We start from the raw sequence: 24,053 nt of genomic DNA, 5'->3' as shown, positions 1-24,053 counted from the left end.
ATCTCTAAGCTCGGAAGGAAAGTAAATCAAGTCTCACGCCATCATTTGTCTTTGTCACATTCATCTTGTTGAACCTAGACTTAATATTAGTAATTGCATTTTTTCAGCTCAAAGATATTCTTAATAATGTATGATATTGTCCAATTTGGGCAAAAAATACACAATGTTTCCCAAGGATCTCATAAGCTTGAGAGATCATGTACCTTATAGTTTAGCTTTTCAATCTTTTCATTTATTATTATGAAAATTTATTTTCATTTACTCGCTTAATATATAGCAACTATAACTATATTTCATAAATACATGAATAGTTACGTTATGTAATCACAAATCTAAACTATTACTATTTATGAAATATATAAAAACAATACATATATATGTATATACATAAATATTATATAGTTATATAGTATTTCATATACATGTAAATACGTATATTGTCAATTGTACAATTATGTAAGATGCTCTTTTCGAGGCCCTTCCAAAGTCTCCAGCCCGCTAAACCTGAGTTGGATTGGACTGGGCCGTCAACGTAAGAGCGCTAAGGAAACTCAAAAGTCTCTACTTCATTTCCTTTTTCGGTCCGGCTAAAATCTCGACAGTTCTCAACCGTCCGGCTAGTCGGCCACCGTCGCTACCGGCAATGCGGAGGACCGGCGTGACTCCCTCAGTCTTTCTTCTCTTCCTCTTCTTCCTTCTTCTCTCTAAGCCACCACCTTGTTCCTCCTTTTCTTTCCCATTTTCCAACTACCACGCCGTCCTCTCTCTCTCGCATTCGCTGTTCTCCCGCGTTGCTAATCTCCGGGAAACTCGCGGAGACTACGATGGCGCTTCCCGAGCTCGATCTATTGCTAGAAAACTGGAGAATGGTATGGGTATTGGTTTCTGGAAAGTCATGTGGAACGTGGGTTGGGACTATGCTCGAAATTATGCTTGGAGAGATGCTACGTCGTTTGAAATGTTCGGTGCTTTCTCTGATCTGAATGAAATTCTGCGTGGTCTTAGCGACTTTTCAAGTGTCAGTTCAGATAGGGAAAGGGTTAAGTGGATGAATCGGAATTATGAAAATCTTTTCAGAGTTTCAAAATCTCTTTTTGGTAAATTTCGGAAGGTGTTTCGACAACCAGTAAGTTTCTACTTTTATATTTTTAGGTTAATTAGTAGAACAGTATTTACATATTTACAGACATTACATCATTTTGAGCATAGAAGGTAGTACTTACATGCCATAGTTTACTAAGTTATCCCTATTTAAATGTTTTTTTGAGAATTGAGCACTATTAAGAAAGAAGTTATAGTTGGAAAGACTACTAAGTTATCCCTATTTAGATGTTTCTTGAGAATTGAGCACTATTAAGAAGAAGTTATAGTTGGAAAGATTACTATTTTTTGTCTTGAATTCTTAAAGTGATACTTATTTTGGGAAAATTTACTTTTGCTAAAGCTACACTTATTTTGGGACTGAGGGAGTCTATCAGAAGCAGCTTTGTATCTAGGTTCCAATACCACCACTTGATGTGCTAAATGCTAGGTGAAAGCTTTGCGGTGTCTGATCAATCTTGGGTAGAACTTATGTGTAGCTACGCATTGTGCAAAATTGATGCCTCTGCTGTAAGCCTGTAACTTTAGTTTAGTGGTATATTACTAGAGATTGAATTCCCATGCAGTTGATTAGACTATAAATTTACAAACAAAATCCTTGAAATCAGTTAAAACTTAAAATGATAATGTTTCTTTTACGCATTGAGGAAATAATGGAAGGGTGACCATCATGGACACCAAACTAGGGAAGTTCTGACTTCATTGTATAGAAGTCATGTCTTATCACTTGGGCTTAGTGCAAGCATTTATAAAGTATTTGATTACTTTATAAATAAAAGTTGCAAATTTGAAAGAGAGATTATAGTTAATATTCTGAGACCAAACAAACAAACGACCAATGATTGTTGTCAACGAAGCAAGAAGCATAGGCTATAGACTCCCAGGATCAGGTGAGAACTTTGATAGGTATCATATCCTAGATATTGAATTGCTCATATAATTGATTGGCGTGAAGACGTACAAACCAAAACCTCAAAAAGGATTAAAATGTTAAAATGACAAAGTTGTACATATTGGGGAAACAAGAAATGGTAACCATAACCAAGGAAGTTCTCTAGGGTGTCGTAATCGTTTAGGTAAAGTTGTAAATTTGAAAGAGGAGAGCATTTCTAACATGTTGGGAATGTGAAATTTAAATTTGACTGTTTTGAAGATCAAAAGATCGTATTAGACAAGAAAGGAGTTGAGTGTTCAATTTTACCCCTTCTTCATTCAGTTATTCATCAAAAAGTTTTAAGGTTATTGATTATAGGGAAAATACCTGAACTTGGCACGAAAACTTACTTTAGTACTTAAACTACACGGATGTTTATATACCCCCTTTAACATATTTGATGTGAATTATTTTCAACCCTCCGAACACCAGCCTCGTTCGCGTGTTGATACAGCTTGGAACGGCGCATAATTCATCTTTTAACATTTTTTTTAAAATAAAATTTGACCCTCCAACGGTAATATCCGACCCATTACGTATTTGAAGATCCATCTTCACTTTTAAAGAACCCTAATTTCCTCTTCTCCCTCACCAACCCAATCATCCAAAAATGGTGACCTAATTCATTATTTTTTTCTTGATAAATCTTAGCTCTTCAAACCTAAAAGTTGAATCTTTGAAGGAATAATTGTTCTTCAAAATGTAAGATTCGAACTTATTCTTCTTCATCTATTATTTTGATTTTTCTTTCCTCCCTTTTTCTTATTATCTGTTTTTTCCAGATTCTCGTTACTTCATGCACAAAAACCCTAAACTTAGCAAATCCTTCACGCTAACGAAAGAAAAATCTTCAGATTAGGTCTTGTAGATTTGAGAGAATGAGAATCGGGCTTAGAGATTTAGGGATATTTGTTTAGAAATGGGTCGGGTTGTATTTTGGGAACGGGTGGGTTATATAAAACGGGTAAGATATTCTTTAAACCCTTAGCGACGTGGACCAATGAAAACGCGTGTGTGTAACAATGCCCAGCCTTCAACTGGGCTGGTGTTCGGAGGGTTGAAAATAATTCACATCAAATATGTTAAGGGGGTATATAAACACTCGTGTAGTTTAAGTAAAAGTAACTTTTCGTGCCAAGTTCAGGTTTTTTTTTTTATGTATTTTCCCTTGATTATAAGTAGACTGAAGATTGGTGCAATATATCTCTCTATTTTGAACAAAATTTCTGATACACAACCAGCCAATTCTTGGGCCTCCATATTGGAGTTTTGGAAATTATTACAAGTAAATCAAACTTGCAATAATAGTTGGTCAAATTTTCCATTCACCTCAAACCTGAATACACACGGGGAACATTCATCTTTAGCTATGTTGTATGCTTGAATTGATGCTCATATTGAGCTCACAGTAAAATGGAACTAGTATGGGACATTATTAGTCTTGTCTTGAGCACACAGAAACTCGACTAGTACAGGATACTGATGAAATTATCATAGGAGTAAATGATTTTGTGCTTTCCCTCCTAGTCACCAAAACAGAGAATCATGAATGTCTTAATTGAAGGTAAAAAAAGGAAGTAGCATGAACCAACAAATCCTGTTTTCTGTTATAATAGAGCTTCGAACAGTTTCTACAGTGGGGGATGGGTAGTTAGTGATTAGGAGCTGTACCAAAACGCGAGGATGAAGACTGAATGTATGTCGAGTCTGTTGTTGTGCATTTTGTCTAAGTTTGTTTTTATTTATATATTTATTTTGAAGCAGGGTCCGGTGAAGGAAGTAATGGAGACACTTCAGAAGGAAGTATTAGAAGGTGATTTGCTTAAGGACTGCCTTGAATTGGGTTCTACTGATTTGAAGGGCCTGATCACGGTTTTGAAGGATATTTCTTCAAAATATACCTCTACTTTCTCAACCCGGGCAGAGCTGTGACTGAGTGAAGTTGAAACCAAGGTATTATGGTTAACTCCCTAACAAGTTTTGTTGCTCTCCGGTACAGTACTAACAGAAGTGTAAAAGCTCAATGTAGAAGAAGCTGAATTATTGTTTCCAGGCTTGTACTTTACGTGACTTGTTAAGAGCCAAAACTATGTGAATATTTTTGCTAGTATAGGAGTAGCTGATTTTGTTCAATGATAGAAAGGCTTCTGAAAGGAATTCAAAAAAGGCTGTTTTAGTGTGGTGGAACTCCTCTTGTAGAAACTGCCTGACATGGGCTGTACCTACAAAATATATCATGCATGTTACTCTTAATGAGGGCTGGCCGATTTCCGGGTGTGCTCATATTGAAAACACCTGACTGGATATTTTGACCGGGTTTTGAGATAATGCCATAAAAAAAAAAAGAATATACAAATACGTCGATCTGAATCAAAGTGAAATTAACTTCGAGTATAAATATGTCTCTAACTACTTACGACGAGTTTATAACAATTAAGCTAATTTAGGTGGGTACTTACTTTATTATGTACGCAAAACGTTTATTCTTGTGATCAACGGTCTAGTAATGGACAAGCCTTTTAATTAGTTCAACTTTGGAAGGTTGGTTGTACCTTGCATGTGCATTATCATAATGAGATTTTTTTTTTTTTTATGTTGGATATTGAGTGTCCTGATTTTGACATTTTTCATGGTTGAAAAATTATTTATTTTAAAGACAATGCATTTATTAAGTTATTAACGCCATGAGAGATGTGTCAAGGTCATGAACAAGACTTTTTTATTAAGTAGAAAGACATCAAATCCCATTTGGATAAGAATTAGGGTGAGAATTTAGGTTATTATTACTCCAGAGAGTGATTGATTGTGCATTTTGAAAAATTCAAATATATTTGTGAACTTATATAGTGAAACATCCATTTAATTAAATTACTTTCTTCTGATCATTTTTACTCGTCCCTTTTTTTGCTTCTTGAAAGGTAAATTTTATAAACTTTGACTAATATTTTATGCGTATTTTCATCCCATTAATATTAAAATGATTATAACTTATACATTTTTTTATATAGTTTTCAAACTTCTAAATATTAAATTAATCTAATTCAATTTAGCTTTAAGAATCAGTCAAATTGATTCTCATGAAACTAGACGTGACAAGTAAAAATTAATGGAGAGTGTACATGCCTCAAGTTTGAAGTCCCTTGCCAGCGAAAGTAAAAGGTTTGTCTTCTAGGTTGAACTCGTCGCATCGGGCTTGTCTAGTGTGGGTTGCTTCTCCTGTATGGTTTGTGAACTATTGTTATAGGAGCGAGGGTTTTACCCCGTGTGCACCCAAAGAATAGCAACGATGGATTTCTCTTGTCATACAAAAATAATAAAAATTACTCACTATCTTAAAGGAAGTCAAAAATTAAAATACATGAAACTGAGAGCCATATTGAATGAGTTTAGCAGTTGATCAGGTCCAGAAAGATCAGAAACATTTTAGTATTGAGGTCCTTTTCACAGACTTTGAGATCAGAAATGCAATTATAATAAGCAATGTAATTATCTAATTTAACAAGTGATATATAGTTCATTGATAGAACTTGTATGTAGATTAATCCTAAAATATGTATAAGCCGACTTCCATTTCCCATTCTATGATCCTAGTCCTGAAGAACAAACACGACAGTAAACTTGGATTTTGATTAATGATTCAATCCCAGAGTTTGCTATGGATATAAAATTGAAGAAAATAAATTTTAAATAAACTTGGATTGAATTGGATTTTTTATGTTCGATTTTGAAGTTCTCATTTTGAATGGGATGTTCAAATTTGACTTTTGAGCCTTAAATGTATGTCATAACAATTAACAACCTCAATTCACCTAATAGTTTGCTCTGTATAATTTTCAACCCTTAACACGGATTGAGATTACCCAGCTACGTACCGTATGTGCAATTTCATATTACTAGGATCATAGGATACTAATATATTGGACCTTCAAAAATTAGACTTACTAGCATTAGACATGTATGATATGTGTAGATTGAATATAATGCATAATTTTTTTTTGTATATTTACTAAATTTGATATCCAATTCAAAATTCGTAATTTTTTTAAAAATAAAAATAAAAATCCAATTCATATTCAAAAACACCATTTTTATTATTTTTTTTATAAATAGAAGGACATACTATTACAGTTGATAAGATATGTCGGCATTTTAATTTGATTATCTTCAAAAACCATGTGACTAAATTACCTGCATTAAATTCCCTGGGTAGCTAGGGTCCCTAATCTATATCTTCATAACTTCCCATAAATAAATTCCAACACCCAAATTCATTTCTCCACTCCCCTCCATGTTTGTGTGACCAAGTCGTTCTGAGCATTAACTTAGACTTTTTCAACAAGAATTCAATGCAACATGCTTCATACACCTTTCTCTTCTACTCTAATTTGAATTTGAATGTGTAGCAATATATCTTTTACAAGAATTAATAGTTACTACTCACTTACTTTCGTTCTCTCATATAAGGCACGCAAAAAGTCGACCTAAAGTCTATTTTAATAAGAGGTCTCAAATATAGTTAATTAAATTAATAACTTTTGTGTGCACGACATGATGTATATATCTATTTGTATGTGTATTTTGTGCGTCAACAAATATATAACCATCCAATTATTTTGGATTCTCTACTGATTGATGATTTATAATAATTATTTTCTTTCTAATTTGATAAATGATCATGTCGGAGTAAATATTTAGACAAACTATGTCACATAAATTGAAACGATAGGGAGCTGAAAGAGTGCTAGCCTGGCAGCATGGGATTAATAATTGTGATACGTCCATACCCATATTTTACAATCATTGAGAATATAGTAATATAATTTGTTTAGCAGCTATGAGCTACCCATGGAATATAATTAATTCACATTTCATTTCTACCAAGATAAAAAACTGATTCTCTTTGTTGTTCAGAAACTAAAAGTAGTATTCCCATGCACATGTACATCAATTTCAGAGAGACATTGCATGTACTCCTTCCTCCGTCCATTTTTATTAGTCCATTATTCTAAAAATAAATTTTCATTTTTACTTCTCACTTTTAACATATAAAAACAATAACATATTTTTTCATATTTTACTCTTAACATTAATTATTTATCATTTCCCGAATCATTCTTCAAGACGTATAACATGACTCCCCCTAGTCCGATCCATTTTCAAAATGTAATACTGAATATTAATTACGATAAAATACTGAATATCAATCATTATTTTTTATAAGACATGCCGAAATTCAAAATGAACAAGTGAAAATGAACGGATGAATAATACAAATGGAATCTATCACTGCTTACATTTTCTCAGCCGCGTGAAAATAAATGCATCCAACTAACTTCTCATTAATGAATTGAAGTCTTCGTCACACTACTATTGTAGTCTCTAAAATCACTAGCTTAGTAACCTCAAAGTATACTATATAATTAGACAATTCTTTGAAGCTTTTCTCCAAGCTACTCAATTTTCCACTAGTATAGTACACACTTTTTTTCTTCCCCCTTAGCTTCTTTTTGTTCGATGATAATGGGTGCTTGGGGAGTAAAGAGATGGATAGTGGTGTATGTAGTGGTACTTTTAGGATTGAATTTGGGGATAAATGTAAATGCACAACAAGTGCCTTGTTATTTTATATTTGGTGATTCATTAGTGGATAATGGGAATAACAACAATATTCAGTCTTTGGCTAGGGCTAATTACTTGCCTTATGGTATTGATTATCCTGATGGTCCAACTGGGAGGTTTTCCAATGGCAAAACTACTGTTGATGTCATTGGTAAGTATCTCTTCTAATATGATTTCAACTTATGTGACACTGTTTGACTTGATATAAAATTTAAGAAAGACTTTTTAAAAAAAATTGTGCTCTAAAACACATACCTTAGACATTCCTGTACATATATATCATTTTATTAAATGTAAAAGAGGAATATTTTAAATTAAAGTTTCTAATTATAGTAAAATGACATTTTTGGGGGAGGACTTAAAAAAGAAAAACGTGACACATGAATTGACACAAAGATGTGTATAACATTTTATTACTACTTGAGTGCCGTTGATGACAACTTAAAAAGGACTATATATGTATTTCCCCAAAAAGAAAGGCATAATTCGATATATCTTTTCATTTTAAAAATAAGGAGCGACATAAAGTGATAATTAATGGTGATCAAAACTTAATATAAATATTGATTGTGTTTAAATTTATTTACAGCTGAGCTTTTGGGGTTCGATGATTATATTCCACCCTATGCATCTGCAAGGGGTGAAGACATTCTCAAAGGTGTTAATTATGCATCTGCTGCTGCTGGAATTAGAGAAGAAACTGGCCAACAATTGGTAATTAATTACTGTGTCCTCCGCTTCAATTTGTTTGTCCTGCTTCCCTTTTTAGTCTGCTTAAAAAAGAATGTACTCCATATGACACATCTAAGAACACGGGATTAAATGATTTTTTTTTGTTATATTCATATATTATTGCTGAATTTTTGTTTACAAAATGTTTATAGGGAGCAAGGATTACCTTTGGTGGTCAGGTAAATAATTACAGGAACACAGTGCAACAAGTGGTGCAAATACTTGGAGATGAAAATTCTGCTGCTAATTATCTGAGCAAGTGTATATACTCAATTGGACTGGGCAGCAACGATTATCTCAATAATTATTTCATGCCCCAATATTACTCCACTAGCAGACAATTCAATCCTGATCAATATGCTGATGTTCTAATTCAACAATACACTCAACAATTAAAGGTGAGTTTGAATCCGTTTAAATTAGCTGATTAAAAGTAATCGATAAACACAACATGTTAAAAGAAAGTACCTGCGTTTTAATATTAGAGATAAAATCGTAAAAGATCGATCTAATTGGGCTTTTGCATCAGAGTTTGTATGACTATGGAGCAAGGAAGTTTGTGTTAATTGGAGTGGGCCAAATTGGTTGTAGCCCAAATTCTCTAGCCCAAAACAGTCCTGATGGAAGAACCTGTGCAGAAAATATAAATAATGCAAACAAGCTATTCAACAATAGGCTAAAGGGTATTGTGGATGAATTCAATGGCAATACACCAGATGCAAAATTCATCTACATTAATGCTTATGATATCTTCCAAGATTTAATTGACAATCCCTCAGCATTTGGTAAATATTCCTTCTCACGCACGTCATTTTTTTAAAAACAGACTAAAAAATAGTACTATCACATAAATTATAACAGATGAAATATTGATTGGCTAACATAGTTGACTTTTTAATAATTTTCAGGATTTAGAGTGACGAATGCTGGATGTTGTGGAGTAGGAAGGAATAACGGGCAAATAACATGTCTTCCACTACAAAATCCATGCCAAAATAGAGATGAATATTTATTTTGGGATGCATTTCATCCAGGTGAAGCTGCAAATATAGTTGTTGGTAGAAGGTCATACAGAGCTGAAAGGTCATCAGATGCTTATCCTTTTGATATTCAGCGTTTAGCTCAACTGTGAAGATAAGAGATGAAGCTAAATTCAGATTAATATGAAATATATATTTTTGTGGAATTTCTATTATTGTCCTATGATGTATTATGAGTTAATACTGATTAATTTTATTATTTAAGAAATGTTATTTCTTCTCCTACATGTGAGTTCCACAATTTTGCTTCTTTTTTTTTTTTCAATCAATAATTGTATTCGTAAATTTCATATTACTAACATAAAAATCACAATTTTTTGAGTCTACTAGACACAAAAGTCACACCTATTGAAAAATCCAAATTACGATGGATAAAATACTTTTTGATTTTTTTAAACATAATAAATACAAAATTAATTAAAAAGCTCCGATCTGATCCGACCCGAATCAGCCCACAATATCAAAAGAAATGGAGTCAACTCTTTCCCCCAAAATATGATCCTTCACTCTATAGGCTCTCCAAGCCAAACATCATCTTCAAGGGACCTAATAAATACAACTTTCAAGGGTAATAATTTCTTTAGTCTTGTTTATATTTTAATTTAATAAATAAAAATTCAACTCAAAAAACTATCCAACCCAACCTAAAATAGAAATGCAGAAATTAAAATTCAAAAAGGTGAATGAATTTGAAAAGAAAAATTAAATTTTCATCTTTTTCCTTAGTTGACATCAGTCTCTAAGTTTTAAATACAAAAATCATAGTATTTCATTTGTATGTTAATTATGAGCTTCAATTTAAATTACCCTCTGTATTTTGATTACCTCTTCCTTTTGGCTTATGTTCTTGTGATATCAAAGAGGAATTAGTTTGCAGTAACACTAATTAAGTAACATAATCACAAATCACATAAATGAAGCAGTGGATCCAATGTACTTTAACTAATTAATAAGAGCTAATCACTAAAATTACCATCTCATTTAGAATTTAAAAAGATTTGAGTGACCATTAGGAGCTAACCATGCTAATATGCATGTAATAAAATTTCCTGCATTATTAATATCATAAATATTCATGTATTAATAATACACACCTCAATACACAAAAAAAAAGAGTATAATATAGATTGAAAAAGGAGTCCGAAGTTAAAAGGGTAGCAAAATTTTTCGAAAATTCCAAAAGGGCAACAAATTTTTTATCAAACCAAAAGGACAACAAATTTAGACACCGTTCAATTCCGTTTAAATTAGGGTATCCGCCGCAAGGCGCGGATACCCATGCGACTTGTAAGGCGCAACAACCTTTAGTCTTGTAAGGCTCAGCCGCCATGCGCCTTGTAAGGCGCAGGGGTATCTGCGTTTTGCAGCTTTTTTTAAAAAAGAAAAATGGTTTTGTGAATTGAGTTGCTAGGTATGTTGATGACTTACTATATTTATAAAGAACCAATATGATGTCTATTTTTAATATCGTTTTGTGCGACCTCTTATCCAGTGGATCAATATACTATATATAAACACTGTATTTGACAAAACAATTGTTGACTTTGACAAATTCTTAATTGATCAAACTTAAACAACACACTTTTGAATCCACTAATTAATTAATTTCTTTTCACAAATTAATGGTTTTAGACCTTTTGGTTCAGTTCAATGAAACCATGAACCATTTATATATACCTTTTTTATTTTTTTTTAAAATTGTTAACTAGGGTTCCAAACGAAATTATTTAACGTAATTAAGAAAATTGAAATTAGGCTTTTAGTTGCATGGTCTCTTTCCATTTTCCATTTTTTGATTATAATCTTCCCTACATTGTTTAGTTAACTATAAAAATCTTATCATTATTTTTATAGAAAAAAATATAGTAGTATATTGTAGAAGATAAGCTTCATACATTTGTGGTAGTATATTTCTAGAAAATTGTAGAGTTAAGTAAACCACATTAAGAAAAGAGTTAACTTAAAGCAAAAAATTCTCACAACATTTTTTTTTATATAATTTGATATATTGAGTACAACATATAAGGGACATCATAGAAAATATAAAAGACAACACTTCTAGAGATTATCCTGCAAAATTATTTATCAACAAGGCCACACGTACTCACCACCTGCGGTAGACATAAACAACAACAATAACAACCGCATCAAGGCAGACGATAATCTCTAGAAGTGTTACGTTGTCTTTTATATTTTCTATCATGTCCCTTATATGTTGTTCTCAATATATCAAATTATATAAAAAAGTTGTTGTGAGAATTTTTTGCTTTAAGTTAACTCTTTTCTTAATGTGGTTTACTCAACTCTATAATTTTCTAGGAATATACTACCACAAATGTATGAAGCTTATCTTCTACAAATATACTAAGTACTACATTTTTTTCTATAAAAATAATGATAAGATTTTTATAGTTAACTAAACAATGTAGGGAAGATTATAATCAAAAAATGGAAAATGGAAAGATACCATGCAACTAAAACCTTAATTTCAAATATCTTAATTACGTTAAATATAATTTCGTTTGGAACTCTAGTTAACAATATTAAAAATAGACATTATATTGGTTCTTTATAAATATAGTAAGTCATCAACATACCTAGCAACTCAATTCACAAAACCAATTTTTCTTATAAAAAAAGATGCAAAACGCAGATACTCGTGCGTCTTGTAAGGCGCATGGCGGCTGATCCTTAGAAGGCTAAAGGTTGTTGCGCCTTACAAGTCGCATGGGTATCCGTGCCTTGCGGTGGATACCCTGATTTAAATGGAATTGAACGACGTCTAATTTTATTGTCTTTTTGGTTTGATAAATAATTTTGTTGCCCTTTTAAAAATTTTGAAAATTTTTGTCGCCCTTTTGACTTCAAACTTGTATACCAAACAAAATACTAATAATACACAAAATTATTATCCCTCTAATTAAGTGTGTGTCTCTCTCTTTATTTATATATATATATAAAAAACACTATCGAACGATCCCTAAGAGATTATGTTGTGGTTTCTGATCAGTCATATATGCCAAAAATATAAAGGAATTAAACTTTTTCAGCACTTCCAAATATATATAACTTTTCATTCTTATTTTATAATTTTAGCCGTTGTGACATTGAGAAAATTTGTATAGCTAAGATTAAGATATGTACGTGTCATGACTAGATGATCTTTTGTTTTGGTAATATGACTAGATGATTAAAGTTTGAGATAACTCTTATATTAGTAAAAAATCATATTCAAAAAAAGCAGAACAGAGTACAAAATATATTGGTTTGAGTTTATAGAAAGGTCTTAACACCTCTACTTGACTAATTAAGAACTAAACTGATTGGCACTTAATTTGACTATTAATTAAGGACCTTGATCTTTCTACTAAAGTTCCAATTGAATTATGATCCCTTCTGTTTGGTTGGGCTTTCTACTATTTTTTCTTAAAAATAACCCATCCCTAATTATTATTATTTTAAAAAAAAATTAGAAAATAAATTGTGAAGCCAAATTCAAAATGGCCAACTGCTCAAGGATATATATATATATATATATATATATATATATTGATCCCATAACTTTATGTATCCTAGCTACTTTCCTTTTCAAATCCATGTGACTAGCAAGCGTATCCACTATTCAATATTCCTTCCGTCATAACTCATAAATACAATAAAGTCGGCCATTCTCCTTACCCAATATATGTTTAATTCATAGATTTAATTTGTACACCTTATGACTAAGTCTTCCCAAAAATTTGCATTAATGGCATGTCTATATTCTAGCTAGCTAGCTTAATGCATGAGTACTGATTGGGACTTTTTTTTCTACGATGATCCTATATATCTTCTGGGCCATTCCTCTTTACTGTTGCTTCATTTTCTTGTGGGGAAAATTAAAGTGCAAACAAAGTCAAACCAAAGGTTTGAGAGGCAAGTGATATAGTAGACTTTGATCAATTCATGGTTTGCTCATGAATCATTGACAACCCATGATTGAGACTTTGTAATATATATGCACTTTAGGCTTTAATGTGCAAAATCATTTTATGAACTTAATTACTCAGTAGTTGGGAGGTTGTGATGTATTGACTTTATGCATGTCGAGTGTCGACCAATTTCTTTGATCAGGAGTGAATATGAAGAGAAAATAGAGTAACATTGAATTTATGCATGTGCACTCAAATAGGTAATTTACCTAATTTCAGCGATCACGCTTGATAAACAGAGTTACGTTACCTCATACATGTATGGATAGAGAATCTGTAAAATTAATTGAATTGTATATAAATATTGACTGAACATCACGATTATAAAAAAGAGAGAATGAACTTATATATATGATATATAACGATCTACTACGTCTCTACGCTCTAAATGTGTAAGGTTCTATTTTTTGCTACGCATGTTCCCCACCCCTACCCTCCTTCAAAAAAAGAAGAAGAGTAAAGGTATCTAAAACTGTTTATAGTTTCCCCCTGGCTAGAATTTTGTTTGCTCTTACTACTCTCTCCATTCATTGTCTACCTTATTATAAATAATTATCTCAATTTTATTGTTAATTACAAAATAAAAATAGAACTACTTTAAAAAAAAATCATTTTACCCTTACAATTAATTCTTTTTTTGAAATTGTAAATAAATTTGTAAAGTTTATAAAAGAATAAATTAAGTAAAACTGTCTTTATTTATGATTTCTTAAGGTGAAAGTGTAAACAAGTTTGAGTTTCTTAAATAATAAATTAGTAAAACTATCCTTATTTATGATTTTTTGATGAACGTGTAAACAGAAAAGTGAACAACTAACATGGGACGGAAGAGTAGCTATATTTGAACTTAATTTATCAACTAGATCCCAGCTATTGATCAGGAAAACAATGCACCTAATCAACTGAAGCAAGATTCAGAATAACTTTATTAAGAAATGGAAAAAAAAAGCACTACATGCTCAGTACACCATTAATCATTTTAATGTATAGCTGTTAATGAATAATATTGACATGGTCCCTATATCATTAATGTACAAAGATCAATCGAGATGATGATATTTTTCGCTTTTAATTAGTACCCTTCACTAATTAAGTATACTTTGTTAGATATATATGCATTAACACACATGAACTTTAATTAGTTCATATGAGGTAATTAAGTACTCCTTCTGTTCCTAATTACTTGTCCACTTTTACTTTTTTAGTTGGCTCTAATTACTTGTCCATTTTGACAAATCAAGAAAGGACAAAAAAAAAATTCATGTTATACCCTCAATTAATTAATTTGAAAAGTGTTGAACTTTTTGAAAATCTTAAGTTTTTAATTCATCTACTTCGTAATTAATACGGGTAAAATGGTAAATCACTATGTCAATCATTATTTTCTTAATAGATATGACAATTAAAAAATGGACAAGTAATTAGAAACAGACTCCTTAATTAGCTCCATTCAAAGAGAGTGATAATTTAGAAAGTCATAATACACGTAGTGGGAAAATCTACCAGCTCCGCGTAAATTTAATGCTATCTAACTAACTTCTCATCTGTAAAAGTTACATAAATTTATTTAGACAAAATTAAATATATCTCTAGTTTTTTTTTTTCTTATTGTCTCTCTATATTTGACTTTCAACATCTATATATAGTCATTAATTTTTCCAATTCTTTTCATCACACAACTCATTACTTTAACTAACTACTTACTACTTAGCCTAGCTACTTCTAAAGCTAAGGTCTCAAAATGGGTAGTGAGATGAGGAGATGTATATTGGTGGTGGTTTTAGGGTTTATATGCTTGGGAGATTATTATTATGGGGCAAATGCACAACAAGTGCCTTGTTATTTCATATTTGGTGATTCTTTGGTGGATAATGGGAATAACAACAATATTCAGTCTTTGGCTAGGGCAAATTACTTGCCTTATGGTATTGATTTTCCTGGTGGTCCAACTGGGAGATTCTCTAATGGAAAAACTACTGTTGATGTCATTGGTAAGATATGATCTCCTTTCTTTCGTTTGTAAGGGCAGATTCAGAATTTTAAGATAGTGAACAAACCTTTTTTTAAAAAAAAAAAATCATTGAAACTTTTACTAGTTTGATTTCGTGACGGTGATTGATTGCACGTGCACCTATTAGTACCTATATGGTGAAGTTGTTACTTTACGATATGAAATATCTAGTTTTGATTTGTACCTATATGGTGAATTTGTTACTTTACGATATGAAATATCTAGTTTTGATTTGTACCTATATGGTGAATTTGTTACTTTACGATATGAAATATCTAGTTTTGATTTGGTACGAAGTAATTGAATATATATAGTAGGACTAATTTAAACAAGAAAAACTTGTTACAAATTTATGTTTAGGATCCAAATGTGTATGCAAGTATGTTACTTAGTACTATATCATAAAGATTAAATTCAAATCATATCTATTTTCTTAAACTTGTAATAAAAAAAACTAATATCTCTTGCTCCTTTTATGATATAACAAAATCATATTCTAAGTATAGGTCAATATTAGACATTTCATATATATGTTTGAATTCACCAAGCACCTTTATCCCTAATATCAAAGGTGATCGTATTGATAAAAATTAGAGTTGGAGGTGAAGGGTGCTTATTATCTGAGCAACCCGTGTTATCTGCTAGAAGAAGTTGAGATTAATTATGTTACTATAATTTACAGCGGAACAACTGGGGTTCAATGGTAATATTCCACCCTATGCATCTGCTAGGGGCAGAGATGTTCTCAGAGGTGTCAATTATGCTTCTGCAGCTGCTGGAATTAGAGATGAAACTGGCAGACAATTGGTACTTCATTCATTTTTATTCTACTTAATTATTTATATTTTTCAATTTTTTTGGTTTAATTAAAATTTGTTATTTTTTAATGATTTTTTTATAGGGAGGAAGGATCAGTTTTTCTGGACAAGTGAATAATTACAGGAACACAGTGCAACAAGTGGTGCAAATATTAGGAAATGAAAATGCAACAGCTGATTATCTTAAAAAGTGCATTTACTCAGTTGGACTTGGCAGCAATGACTATCTCAATAATTATTTCATGCCTCTTACTTATCCCACTAGCAGACAATTCACTCCTGATCAATATGCTACTGTTCTTATTCAACAATATACTCAACAACTAAAGGTAAGCTATATGCCCCGCGCTCTGTTCACTTTTACTTGTCTACTCGCTCTTTAAAAAACAATCATTTTAATAATTATATGTTTTGTGGTGATAGATTTTATACAGTAATGGAGCAAGAAAGTTTGCTTTGATTGGAGTGGGCCAGATAGGGTGCAGCCCAAATGCATTGGCCCAAAACAGCCCAGATGGGAGAACTTGTGTACAAAGAATCAATGTAGCAAATCAATTATTCAACAATAAACTCAAAGCACTTGTTGATAACTTGAATGGAAATACACCTGATGCAAAATTCATCTACCTTGATGCTTATGGCATTTTCCAAGATTTAATTGACAATCCTGCTGCTTTTGGTAATTAATCTTTTCACTTCTAATTTTCTCCTTAAATCAATCATTGTTTCCATATGATTTTTCTAATTATTCGAGTCTACTAATTAATTCCAGGATTTAGAGTGACGAATGCTGGATGTTGTGGGGTAGGGAGGAACAACGGACAAATTACGTGTCTTCCTTTCCAAACACCATGCAGAAATAGAGGTGAATATCTATTTTGGGATGCATTTCATCCAACTGAAGCTGCAAATATAGTTGTTGGGAGGAGACAATATAGAGCTCAAAAGTCATCTGATGCATATCCTTATGATATTAGTCGCCTAGCTCAAGCTTGATTAATTATCAAATATTATATATCTACCTTCGTTACAAATATTAATTATTTTGGATTTGACATCTTTAATTACACTATAAGATGTAATCATAAGCGTTTAATATATTCTTAGTGCTTTTTTGTTTTGTTTTAATCATAAAATGTTGTATTTCCAGTCCTCCACTTTTTAATGAAGAATTTTGTTATGAGACCTTGTGTTGAAATTGCTAGAGTTTAATTAATCTATAAACGCAAATTACATAAGTTTGACAAGTAACAATTGTTATGCATGGATTATTCTAATGAGACATTAGCAAGAAAAAGTAATCTTTAATCAATCTTGTAATGATAAATGCAATTAAAAGTAATCAATAAAATGGTAATTTTACAATAATAAACATAATATTTTGGAAAATGTATGAAAAAATAAACAATATTTAGTATTAAGGATAAAATAGATAGTTGGATATGTCAAGTCTATGCTTACTACTTCTTTTAGTTTGGAAATAGGGGCTGGACATAAATACCGAAAAATCGAAATACCAAATCGAACAGAACCAAATTTTTTTGGTATTTCGATTTCGATATTTCAGTTTTCAATATATATTTTTGTATTTTCGATATTTCGGTTCGGTTTTCTGTATTAATATATTATATTATAATATATATTAATTATTAATATTAAATATTATAGCAAAAGGCAGAATTAGGTTAGGTTTTTGAAAAATTTTACTATGGAAGAGGTACAACTTGTATTAGTTGTGTGAGGGTATTTTTATTGCAATTATATTCTGATTTATGGGACCCAATTTTGATTTTTATTTCTTTGCCTTTTGTTTCTCTTTCACGGTCTTCTTTTTTTTTTTTTTTTTCTTATCAGTTTTTTTTTTTGAAAAAAATTATTTGAAAACCAATTCAATTACTCCTTCAATTTTATAATATAAATAAAAATATTTTTTATGGTTAAATAATTACCTAAGATATTAATAGTTAAATTTAAATACGAATATAATGCGTATTCGTATCATAGGATTAAACTATTTTTCATTTATCGTATTTTAAAATTTTCATCTCCTAATTCATTTCTTTTTAACTTCTACTTTTAGGATCCATTTAAACATAAAAAATTATTTACTTTTTAAAAATAATCTATTTTTAACTCAATTTTCACTTTTGAAATTGTATTAAAGTACATTCAAACATGAACATCATTTCGAATACTTTTTACAAAATCATTTTGAATATATATAAATTTAATTATATTTGTACTTGGAGATTAGAATTTTCTGACAAAATTATTTCAACAAATTTTCTTTTTGCCAATTCCTAATATTGAGAGATATAATTTTGATAAAATTTTCAATTTAGAGAAAAAAAAGAAGAAAAATGTGCGAAGTTGAAGAAGAATGATGTCCAGATTTTTATTTTTGGATACGATGAGCTTAAAGAATAGTGGACCTCATAATTCACTAACTTTATATTATTTAGTATAATTTTATTGGGTCATGTCAATTTTAAATCATAGTTTCTCTTTTTTCCTAAATGTTTGGAGATTTAAAGTCAAAGAATGAGCCCACTATATTCAAGTGTCAAGGAATAAGTGGAGCCTCACGCAACTGTTGTTTGTTGCGCCTCTACCATACTAAATATTTTCCTAGAAATAGAGCTTACGGAGCTATTCTACCGTCTGATTCTTATCTAATGGATATTCGTCACTTGGTGAGGGCCAACAATTTGTACTATGATGATCAGTAGATTTCAACGTGTTACAAAGATAGTGGTTAATGTAATATTTGAGTACGATGTATGCTTTACAATAAGAAATCAAATCTAGTGGTTATATTTTATTGAATTTGAATAAATTAGATTATATTTTATTGAATTTGAATAGATTGGATTATATTTTGATTGACCTTTAAAGAATATTCTAGTTACATAAGGCAAAGAGGAAGAAAACGGATAAATTTTTTGGGTGATTTACGAGAATAGTTTGGAGGCGGATGGTTTTGAATTTTCAACCTCGTTTTGCCTCATGAGCAAGGTTTTAGGTATAACATATTTTGATTTTTGACTTTCAAGGTTTCTCCATTAGTTGGTGGTCAAAAATTCAAGATCATTAATTTACAAAGTCGGGTATAATTTTTAGAAAAGTTAACTCATATACTTATTGGGTGAAAAACTCTTAGATAGTTCGTATGGTAGTTGGTTAGGAGGTAAGTAATTTTTGTATTGCATGAGTAATTCCATGTTTGAGTATGTACATTTTAATTTAATTAAAATAAAATTATAATTATAAATTTTGTAATAGATATTTAAATAGTTTCTTTTTGATAATTATAGTTTCTTTTTAATTTAATTCTCAAAGGTACTTTTTTAAAAATATAGTTAAACATAATTTGTTTATCAAAACAGTTTTTTCAAATGAATTAGCCAAACAGAGAAAATGACATAAATGGTCCCTAAACTAGATCTAAAATGGTCACTTAACTATACAGTTAACGAATACAGTTCTTTAATTATCTACAGTCTTGTCAAGTTTGATCTATATCTACTTTTTATAAAAATAAAAAAAAGTTTTTACCAAACACCATTAACTTACATTTTAATTCAATCTCTATCTCCTGATTTTTATATCTCTTATTACCTCACTATTTCTTTACTTTATTTTGTCCAATTCTTAAACTCCACTGTCTTACTATAATTGTGTGGTGGTCGTTATTTTATTCAAGTAAAATCAAATTGCAGCACTAAAACACCAAAAAATCAGCATCAAATTGTTCATAACACAACATTAGACAACAACATCAAACCTAAATACCACACTACTGCATCAGACTACCTAAAATTTGCACCAAACTGCTGCATAGACAGCAGCACTCGAGCACCAAAAATCAGCACTAAACTGCACAAAAAATAGCACAGATGTTGCGTCAAACTACACAAAAACTGCACCAAAAAACATCAACAAGCTATCCCAAACCGCACAAAAACAACACCAAACTTGACAAGGTTTTCTTTACTATAGCAACGTCAATGAACAAAAAATCATTAAAAAAGAAAATCAAGAGAGAGTAGTTGAATTACGACGTTCGTTAACGGTGTGTATAAAAAGTAGATACAGACCAAACTTGACAAGATTGTAGATAGTTAAAGGACTATTTCCGTTAAGTGTATAGTTTAGGGACTATTTTAGATCTACCGTAATAGTTTAGGGACCATTTATGTCATTTTCTCTAGCCAAACACAAAGAATTTTTTTTCCAAAAGCACTTTTTTAATAAGTCATTTAAAAAAATATTTCTAAAATAAGTCATTAAAATTTTAAATTTTTTAAAAAGAAATTAATTGACTTAAGTTTCCTAATTCAAAACTTTTTTTATGTCGGTATGTTTCCTTAGTTTGCCGGCGACTTCATCGTTCGGTTTTGCCTGAAAGCCATTCTTTATTCTAGGCCGCTTCCTCATTTTTCTTAACAATGGCGATTTCGTGGTTCAAGAAAAAGAGAATAATACATCCTGTTCAGGAAGAGTTTTTTAGTGAAGACGCCTGCAATAGATTCCGAAGGATGATTCTTAGGCGCACGATTCATAATAGAAGGCGTACGACGTCGCGCAGAATCAAAATCGAGCCGAAACTGTCCAGGTTTTGGCTCGAATCCCAGGGGCGGTTGATACCGCCACCAGTCCCACCGGCGCCGGAGCCGATGCCGGTGCCGGTGCCGGTTGAGCGATCTCTTATAAACAGGTTAGTTTCTAAACTAAAGATTCAGCTTCATATTTTTATTAATCTCTACTAGGGTAGTATAATCGAAGGCGTACTCTTAGGATTCTAGAGAGAGTTTGATAGTTTTCTTGAAACTTGAAGAGTCGGCTTGATGGGTGTAACTGTGTGGTGGCTAGAATGATAAATGTGAGAGATGATGCAACTTATTTTGTGTTTAGTGGTGATGGACTGTAATGTGACTATGTTTGATTTTACTAGAGGCTGTTTTTGAATGGGCATAGAAGGATCCATTTCTTAGGCTTGAAACTTGAAGAGTCAACTTGATAGTGTGATTGTGCAGTGGCTAGAATGAGAATGCGAGAGATATGACGTACTCTTAGGATTCTTGAGAGAGATCTGTAGTTTTCTTGAAACTTGAAGAGTCGGCTAGAAGGGTGTAACTGTGTGGTGGCTAGAATGATAAATGTGTGAGATGACGCAATTTATTTGTGTTTAGTGGTGATGGACTGTAATGTGACTATGTTTGATTTTACTATAGGCTGTTTTTGTGTGGGCTTAGAACATCTATTTCTTAGTTTTGAAACTTGAAGAGGGTTGTTTTTGTATGGTGTTAGAAGGATCCACTTCTTAGGCTTGAAACTTGAAGATTCAGCTTGATAGGGTGATTATGCGGTGGCTAGAATGATAATGTGAGAGATATGACGTACTCTTAGGATTCTAGAGAGAGATTGATAGTTTCCTTGAAACTTGAAGAGTCGGCTAGATGGGTGTAACTATGTGGTGGCTAGAATGATAAATGTGAGAGATGACGCAACTTATTTTGTGTTTAGTGGTGATTGACTGTAATAAGACTATGTTTGATTTTACTAGAGGTTGTTTTTATATGGGTTTAGAAGGATCCATTTCTTAGGCTTGAAACTTCAAGTATCAGTTTGATAGTGTGATTGTGCGGTGGCTAGAATGAGAATGCGAGAGATATGACGTACTCTTAGGATTCTAGAGAGAGATTGATAGTTTTCTTGAAACTTGATGAGTCGGCTTGATGGGTGTAACTGTGTGGTGGCTAGAATTATAAATGTGAGAGATGACGCAATTTATTTTGTGTGTAGTGGTGATGGACTGTAATGTGGCTAAGTTTGATTTTACTAGAACTAGAGGTTGTTTTTGTGTGGGCTTAGAACATCCATTTCTTAGGCTTAAAACTTGAAGAGTCAGCTTGATAGTGTGATTGTGCGGTGGCTAGAATGATAATGTGAGAGATATGACGTACTCCTAGAATTTTTTTGACAAAGATTTAGAGTTTTCTTGAAACAGGAATAGTTGGCTTGATGGGTGTAACTGTGTGCTGGCTAGAATGATAAATGTGAGAGATGTTAGTGGTGATGGACTGTAATGTTACTATGTTTGATTTTATTAGAGGATGTTTTTGTATTGGGCTATGAGCTTAGAAGGATCCACTTCTTAGGCTTGAAACTTGAAGAGTTAGCTTGATAGGGTGATTATGCGGTGGCTAGAATGATAATGTGAGAGATATGACGTACTATTAGAACTCTAGAGAGAGATTGATAGTTTTTTTGAAACTTGAAGAGTCGACTTGATGGTGTAATTGTGTGGTGGCTGAATCATATATGTGAGAGATGACACAACTTATTTTTTGTTTAGTGGTGATGGACTATAATGTGACTACGTTTGATTATACTCGAGGCTGTTTTTGTATGGGTTTAGAAGGATCCACTTCTTAGGCTTGAAACTTGAAGAGTTAGCTTGATAGGGTGATTATGCGGTGGCTAGAATGATAATGTGAGAGATATGACGTACTATTAGAACTCTAGAGAGAGATTGATAGTTTTTTTGAAACTTGAAGAGTCGACTTGATGGTGTAATTGTGTGGTGGCTGAATCATATATGTGAGAGATGACACAACTTATTTTTTGTTTAGTGGTGATGGACTATAATGTGACTACGTTTGATTATACTCGAGGCTGTTTTTGTATGGGTTTAGAAGGATCCACTTCTTAGGCTTGAAACTTGAAGAGTTAGCTTGATAGGGTGATTATGCGGTGGCTAGAATGATAATGTGAGAGATATGACGTACTATTAGAACTCTAGAGAGAGATTGATAGTTTTTTTGAAACTTGAAGAGTCGACTTGATGGTGTAATTGTGCGGTACCTAGAATGAGAATGTGAGAGATATGACGTACTCCTAGGATTCTAGAGAGAGATTTAGAGTTTTCTTGAAACAGGAATAGTCGGCTTGATGGGTGTAACTGTGTGCTGGCTAGAATGATAAATGTGAGAGATGACTTAACTTATTTTGTGTTTAGTGGTGATGGACTGTAATGTGACTATGTTTGATTTTACTAGAGGATGTTTTTGTATTGGGCTATGAGCTTAGAAGGATCCACTTCTTAGGCTTGAAACTTAAAGAGTCAGCTTGATAGTGTGGTGCCTAGAATGAGAATGTGAGAGATATGATGTACTCTTAGGATTCTAGAGATAGATAGATAGTTTTCTTGAAACTTGAAGAGTCGGCTCAATGGGTGTAACTGTGTGGTGGCTAGAATGACAAGTGACACAACTTATTTTGTGTTTAGTGATGATGGACTGTAATGTGACTATGTTTGATTATACTAGAGGCTGTTTTTGTATGGTGTTAGAAGGATCCACTTCTTAGGCTTGAAACTTAAAGAGTCAGCTTGATAGTGTGGTGCCTAGAATGAGAATGTGAGAGATATGATGTACTCTTAGGATTCTAGAGATAGATAGATAGTTTTCTTGAAACTTGAAGAGTCGGCTCAATGGGTTTGAAACTTGAAGAGTCGACTTGATGGTGTAATTGTGTGGTGGCTGAATCATATATGTGAGAGATGACACAACTTATTTTTTGTTTAGTGGTGATGGACTATAATGTGACTACGTTTGATTATACTCGAGGCTGTTTTTGTATGGGTTTAGAAGGATCCACTTCTTAGGCTTGAAATTTGAAAAGTCAACTTGATAGGGTGATTACGTGGTGGCTAGAATGATAATCTGAGAGATATGACGTTCTCTTAGGACTAGAGAGAGATTGATAGTTTTCTTGAAACTTGAAGAGTCGGCTCAATGGGTGTAACTGTGTGGTGGCTAGAAT

At 32.0% G+C, this 24,053-nt stretch overlaps 3 protein-coding genes across 4 annotated transcripts; all 3 read left to right on the top strand.

Moving 5' to 3' along the window:
* Window positions 1-468: 468 nt before the first annotated feature.
* LOC102605999 (uncharacterized) lies at window positions 469-4,215 on the top strand. 2 transcript variants are annotated; one of them, XM_015312426.1, is made up of 2 exons: window positions 469-1,126; window positions 3,797-4,215. In XM_015312426.1, exons 1-2 carry the CDS (start codon window positions 644-646, stop codon window positions 3,965-3,967), a joined length of 654 nt encoding a protein of 217 aa, XP_015167912.1. In that variant the 5' UTR covers window positions 469-643; the 3' UTR covers window positions 3,968-4,215. The 2 variants fall into 2 exon arrangements, with proteins under 2 accessions (XP_015167912.1, XP_015167913.1); XM_015312427.1 differs by having other exon boundaries at window positions 471-1,126; window positions 3,800-4,215.
* A 3,239-nt stretch (window positions 4,216-7,454) lies between these two features.
* On the top strand, window positions 7,455-9,630 carry LOC102606338 (GDSL esterase/lipase At5g45670-like). The gene is made up of 5 exons (XM_006355499.2): window positions 7,455-7,805; window positions 8,244-8,368; window positions 8,539-8,784; window positions 8,916-9,171; window positions 9,295-9,630. The coding sequence occupies exons 1-5, from the start codon at window positions 7,550-7,552 to the stop codon at window positions 9,516-9,518; spliced, it is 1,107 nt and encodes a 368-aa protein (XP_006355561.1). The 5' UTR covers window positions 7,455-7,549; the 3' UTR covers window positions 9,519-9,630.
* Window positions 9,631-15,056: 5,426 nt separating this feature from the next.
* Window positions 15,057-17,411, top strand: LOC102605667 (GDSL esterase/lipase At1g29670-like). The gene is made up of 5 exons (XM_006355497.2): window positions 15,057-15,388; window positions 16,091-16,215; window positions 16,310-16,555; window positions 16,650-16,905; window positions 16,999-17,411. The coding sequence occupies exons 1-5, from the start codon at window positions 15,139-15,141 to the stop codon at window positions 17,220-17,222; spliced, it is 1,101 nt and encodes a 366-aa protein (XP_006355559.1). The 5' UTR covers window positions 15,057-15,138; the 3' UTR covers window positions 17,223-17,411.
* The last annotated feature ends 6,642 nt before the right edge of the window (window positions 17,412-24,053 follow it).

This window comes from Solanum tuberosum, unplaced genomic scaffold (assembly GCF_000226075.1).
Source record: "Solanum tuberosum cultivar DM 1-3 516 R44 unplaced genomic scaffold, SolTub_3.0 scf00204, whole genome shotgun sequence".
NCBI classification, from domain to species: domain Eukaryota; kingdom Viridiplantae; phylum Streptophyta; class Magnoliopsida; order Solanales; family Solanaceae; genus Solanum; species Solanum tuberosum.
Note: the sequence above shows the minus strand (reverse complement) of the source record. Positions and strands in the feature narration are given on the sequence as shown.

What these genes read in the sequence shown, in the direction of transcription:
- LOC102605999 (XM_015312426.1), top strand. Translation starts at nt 644, where the DNA reads ATGCGGAGGACCGGCGTGACTCCCTCAGTCTTTCTTCTCTTCCTCTTC. An exon ending in GGAAGGTGTTTCGACAACCA is followed by an intron (nt 1,127 to 3,796) that starts GTAAGTTTCTAC and finishes TTTATTTTGAAG; the next exon opens with CAGGGTCCGGTGAAGGAAGT.
- LOC102606338 (XM_006355499.2), top strand. Translation starts at nt 7,550, where the DNA reads ATGATAATGGGTGCTTGGGGAGTAAAGAGATGGATAGTGGTGTATGTA. An exon ending in AACTACTGTTGATGTCATTG is followed by an intron (nt 7,806 to 8,243) that starts GTAAGTATCTCT and finishes ATTTATTTACAG; the next exon opens with CTGAGCTTTTGGGGTTCGAT. An exon ending in TGACAATCCCTCAGCATTTG is followed by an intron (nt 9,172 to 9,294) that starts GTAAATATTCCT and finishes AATAATTTTCAG; the next exon opens with GATTTAGAGTGACGAATGCT.
- LOC102605667 (XM_006355497.2), top strand. Translation starts at nt 15,139, where the DNA reads ATGGGTAGTGAGATGAGGAGATGTATATTGGTGGTGGTTTTAGGGTTT. An exon ending in AATATACTCAACAACTAAAG is followed by an intron (nt 16,556 to 16,649) that starts GTAAGCTATATG and finishes TTGTGGTGATAG; the next exon opens with ATTTTATACAGTAATGGAGC. An exon ending in TGACAATCCTGCTGCTTTTG is followed by an intron (nt 16,906 to 16,998) that starts GTAATTAATCTT and finishes AATTAATTCCAG; the next exon opens with GATTTAGAGTGACGAATGCT.